This window comes from Anneissia japonica, unplaced genomic scaffold, assembly GCF_011630105.1.
Source record: "Anneissia japonica isolate Jap-2015-1 unplaced genomic scaffold, ASM1163010v1 scaffold1884_len437306_cov177, whole genome shotgun sequence".
In the NCBI taxonomy this organism is placed as follows: domain Eukaryota; kingdom Metazoa; phylum Echinodermata; class Crinoidea; order Comatulida; family Comatulidae; genus Anneissia; species Anneissia japonica.
Window position 1 is genome coordinate 378,184 of NW_022753199.1, and position 5,723 is coordinate 383,906.

Genomic DNA, 5,723 nt, shown 5'->3' on the forward strand with positions numbered 1-5,723 from the left:
GGAAAAAAAAAAAAAGGGAAAAGTGGAATTTATTTTATTTTCATTTCATTCAATTTTAAAAGGATCACCAAAAAAAAAAAAGAAAAAAGAAAAAAAATGCACCTCTACAGAGCCTGTGTCGAATCTTTTTATTCTGTACATCTGTGGTAACCATTAGGCAATGCATTACCATACAATCCTGCCACAAACATCTTTATGAAATTTATTCTATGCGAAACAATTCCTTCTTTAAATATACTTCATAACAGTAGGGAGATTTCGCAACCTTACGAAAATGATAACAAATACTATAGGTCAACAATATTATGCTGAACGAGCTGAATGTGATCCTTATTATTATTATTATTATTATTATTATTATTATTATTATTGATTAGGCATGAATGCCTAAGTTGTGACAGATATCTACTGTAGGCGAAGGGTTGTCTAAAAATGCGATGACGTAAGCGTACCGTATTCGTTATCGTTTTCAACTTCGTAAGCTTGCGAAAAGGTCCTATTATACTGTATTATACTGTACTACTTTAATTTAAATTTACAAACGTATGTGCTTAACTTTAATGTTAACCTTTATGTTTTGGACATATTTTATAATTTTGACATTTTCTGGTTTTAGAAATAAATAAAATAGAGCATTGACACTGGTTGCAAAGGAACAGATACAAGAGTTTATTTATTTTTTTTCCTGTTTTTTTCCAGACAAATACTTTCCAAGCTGTACTAGTCACGGATGGTACATTTGGCTTTACTCTCTTTAACTATCAGATTAACGAAATGAATTGGGATGCAGCTGTATTAGATCCAATGGATATTATCATCGGTTACAATGCTAGATTTGGAAGCACTATTGACAATGTCAACTCACAGTTAATTTCGTCATATTTTCCAAACGTGTTGTCAAGGTATCGTCCTGATCAGATAGATGGAAACTCAGGCTTAAAGGCAAGGTGGATATATCGTGTTGAGAGAAATTATCCATGGACAGTAAACACCAGACAATTGTGCCTCAATTGGTATTCAACAGAGCCCGATCCAAGTGAATGGGACCATCGATTAGGAACTTGTCCTTGCGCCTTCGGTCAAGGGAGAAGCGATGGGGGTTTTGGAAATGGAGTCCGTGGGAGGCAAAGGGCAAGAAGAACAACAACTGTCAGCTCCAGTCCATTAGATGAGAGCCTTTTGACTGATATTAACAACTTAAATGGTATTATTATATCCGCAATGTCAGATTTGTTTGTCGCATTAGGCCCTTATATATCATGTAATGCTTTAAACAAAACAAACGATATCATGAAGGAGTCATGTGAAATTAGAGAAGAGGCTTGAACCAACATATCAAATAAACATTGTGTTCTAGTCTATATGCATCGCTCTTATAAGTAATTATTTAACCTAGGCCTATGTAATATAAATTTTTATTTATTAAGATCACATTAAAGCATGTTTACACTATGACGATAACAATAAAAAGCTAAAAAGCGATTGTTCATAAAAGAAAAGAAAATAAAGAAGAGAAATGTTCACACTACCACGTCGACTCGATGACGATTTATGGTGTGTACGATAAAAAATAATTTCACTTAATATCAAATGACGTCATAATCATGGGAAAACGATAACATCTTTTTTAATACAACGATTTTATCGTTTTCCCACGATTTAGCTTTTATCGTTAGTCGTTATCGTCATAGTGTAAACAGGCATTAAGTGTAGATTGGCATATTTACCACAATCATTTGGTAAGATCTATGCTTATATATCTTTTGTAATTAACATTGTACAGTGTTACCAACATTGTACATAGTCATAACATAATAATCTGAGATTACAAGCCCTCACATTGTTGCGCCACATCTTTGTCGATGTACTCTATCTACTGGTTGTTGTATTATAGGGGTGTAATATTAACAGCCGTACATATCAGGTTAAATGTATCCGAGCGGTAAAGATGCACTTATTAAGTGTAAAATTAATCGAATGTATTTTGTTATTTTTATTATTTGTGCATCTATAGAATACTTTTTCTTCATAATTTATTAAATTAAATTGGAACAGCAGATTGTGAGATATATGGATATAGATCACAGAAAAATTCCTCCATACAAATGTAAAGCTCACTGTTCAATGCAACAGGCATAGTATGACCATACCGTGACCTTCGACTGACAACATTTTTTGTTAGACCAGAACGTCACCTCTATACAACTATGTATAGTACTTGCCTGCATTGAAATACCATAAACAACCTCTATGTAACAGTAAATATGACAATCTTAAAATAATATTGAAACTTGAATTGCTTATTTTGACAGGGTTGCCTTTCTGTCTTCAAACATCAACACCATCTCGAACTGGTGCCGGAATAAGATGTTGCTACCGTGGAGATCAATCACTCATTGTGGGCTATGGAAGTTTTTGGCAAAGCAGTTTTGTTGAAAGGTACCAGCCGACAAGCTTCTTCGCCTTTTTAAATTGGATCTGTAAGTTGCGATTTCTATTTAATTGAATCTTGATTTTGTACTTTTGACAGTCTTCATTTTTTCAGCTTGGCTAGCTGAGATAACCCAGGGGCGGAATTAAAGAGGGCCGATCTGGTCCCGGCCCCTTTTTGGAAAGTTAAAAAAAAATTATTGATTGCCCAAAACGCCTCCAAGCTTATTTCCGGGCGTCTAGAAAACAAACATTTCACGGTGTGGTGTTAGGTATCGATCGGTCGCCCTTTCGGCTTCCCCTTTCGGACATCTTTAAATCCGCCCCTGTAATCATAGCAAACCTGTGTTTAACTCACATAGGTCCGGGCTGCGTCGTACGACGCTGTCTGGATTGGCCTTAACTCACCGGACCCGAAGCAACGATACATCTCGTTTAGTTGAGGCTACTACGTTTTGTTTGTGATGGCATAAACATTGAGGGCCTGGGATAAGCAATTAGTATTACTGCATATACTCTAGTGCAAATTATTATACAAGTGTTAGATTAATGCATAAAAATATCATGAAGGACTGCAAAGTCTGAAGAATGTTTTTGAATGCATGAATCTAACCTAAGTATATTGATTTCCTCGGGTGTATAGAAAGCCCTATACTGATTGCTTTATAAGTCAATTGCCGTCTTTAATTGTCAGTTTAAATATATTATTGTCAATATTTAAATCAAACTGTTGTAGCAGTTATTGGTTGCTATAGTGATATCATCAGTACATTTGTGTGTGTACATTAAACTGTGCGTATGCGGATTGTTGCTACAGATGAAATGGTGTAATAATAATAATAATAATAATAATAATAATAATGTTATATTTATATAGCGCATATTGCACATTGTCCATATGCGATTTACAGAGAAATTATATAGGCCAACTGAGAAAATGCTAATAACAATAAAATAATAACAATAAAATAAAATAAAAATAATAACAATAATAACAATAATAACAATGCGACTAAACTACTCTTATTCCTTAAACTAATTAATGGTTGGCCGTTGACTCTGAGGAGCTCATCCGCCCTTTTTTCAGCTATTGGTTTTTCTTGCTGCTGGGTGACCATAAAAACCCTCCCCTGTAGAAAATGAATAACTATATGTTTATTTTGACTTCCAGATTCCTCTTTTTTTATGTTTAAAAAGTATATATAATCATAGAATTACTTCAAGACGGTTTAGAGTTTATCTAAATTATTATACACATCTAGTTTCATATTGATTTCAGATTTTGCCATGCATTAAAGACTAGTGTTGACCAACTACGCATGCGCAAGAATATAAATTAGTTTCTTTAATTGTATCTGAATTATCAACGAAGCCTCAGTTGTCAGTTAAGGCGTCTGCATAGACCGGCTCGTGTACCGTTTGGGGCAACTTTTTTCAAACTTGCAGATTATTTTAAAATTTATATGTATGCCTAGGCTAATTATAGCATTACCGCAAGACGGTTTAGGGTTAATATTAAAATTCGTTATTTTCTTTTTGCAATTTAGTTGAAGATCTCTTTCCGAGGTATTATTGCTGCGCTGCATCTCGGGATCCCTACTTCTGCGGTCTGTTTGCTGAAAAACGTCCAGCAGGCTCCTGTGATGGTTATCTTCCTCCGAACACAGGTCAGATGATTTTTTACGATTAATTACAAATAATCAATGGCGGATTCATCATTTTATTTGTTTTTTTGGATTTGCATTTAATTTTTTTTTTCGTATTTCTGTACACGACATTGTATATATATAAACTTGCAAAATAAAGTGGCAAAACGGGGTGCCATTGTTGATTACCCATAGGCTACTTCTTACAAAACTATCTATACATTAGAAGGACGAGCAACCTTGCTCCAGATTACATATTATCTGAACTTACTGTACTTAATATACACAAACTCGCTTCATTCGCTTCGCTTCAAAACACTACCTTGAAGTTCCAAATATTGAAACTTTGACATGTCTTTCGGGCATTCACTCTTCCACTGCTGCTAATCTTATGGAAGAGTTTAAGAACACATTGTCCCCTCATTTATTCAAAACACGGCTGGAAACTCCTCCTTTGAGCATTTTGGTCTTCTATGCTTTTGTTTGCTTTTTCTTTACTTTAATTTGTCTAGTTTTTGCCTTAACTGTAGGTGACAAAAATATTGCGCCCGGTAAGCACTTACGGTCCATAAACATTTACTACTATGTAAAAAATAAATACCCATTGAGATCACCCTAAGCTATACTCAAGCCTATTTTGGATCTTCCCCAAGTCGGACCTGTATAACACGAAGCCGCAAGATGCCGAAGCATTAGTATATTTCACATTTTCGTTCTGATAAGTATTGGATCCGTATCATAACGATTTATCATATTCACTGCTTAAATAATTCTCTTTGATAGATTGCGAAGTATTTTAATCATTCGTGTTGTCGCTGAGGAAAAGAACAGGAGTGAGGAAGAGCACGGGAGTGCTCGAAATATTCAAATTAATAAAATGTTTATGTCTATAATGTCAATGTATATGTTTATATTTTTGTATAATCGTACTAATTGTATATAATGCTCATATAAATCATGTTTATATAATTAGGATGGATGTTTGGTGACCCTCATATGACCACACTCGATGGGTATGACTATACATATAATGGTATTGGGGAATACATATTGGAGGAGGTGATGTTAGAGGACAATCAACGATTTGTTGTACAGTGTCGAATGCAACCTCCCATTTTACAAACTGACAGCGTAGCTGGTGCCACCGTCTTCACATCATTTGTAGGTGCTGTTGATAATGGCACTAAGGTAAATAACTGTTTTCTTTTAAACTTATAATCCCATGAGATAAAAAAAAAATCACTTGGTTTTTTCGCCACTTTGATTCTAGTGAAATTCTATTTATTGTATAGTGTTTTTTTCCACTTGATAGTAGATTCAGTTCGGTTTTTGGTTTACTTCTCTCTTTTAATGTTTTTATGACCCAATCATTTAGGTTTGTTTTACTGTTATAATGTATTGTATATTGAGAGAACTTAGTTAAAAAAAAAATCGCCATCATATAATTATCATCAGCAATAATGCATATATAACTATTTGTCCAAACCTTCAACAAGATATATTTATTTTCAATGACGATGTTTTATGACAAAATTTGTATTTTTTGGTTGTAGAGAATGCTATTTGGAGATAATAATCGTATGGAGTAATAAATAAATAAATAAATAAATATATACATATATATATATATATATGTATATATATATA

The 5,723-nt window shown here is 33.7% G+C and overlaps 1 protein-coding gene across 1 annotated transcript in view; it reads left to right on the top strand.

Moving 5' to 3' along the window:
• The window catches only part of LOC117122747, a 78,218-nt gene that overhangs the window by 36,391 nt on the left and 36,104 nt on the right, over positions 1-5,723 (top strand). Inside the window, exons 20-23 of the mRNA XM_033268454.1 lie at positions 700-1,204; positions 2,313-2,480; positions 3,978-4,097; positions 5,050-5,264. Coding sequence (XP_033124345.1) covers positions 700-1,204; positions 2,313-2,480; positions 3,978-4,097; positions 5,050-5,264 — 1,008 coding nt within the window. The remainder of the gene's footprint in view (positions 1-699; positions 1,205-2,312; positions 2,481-3,977; positions 4,098-5,049; positions 5,265-5,723) is intronic.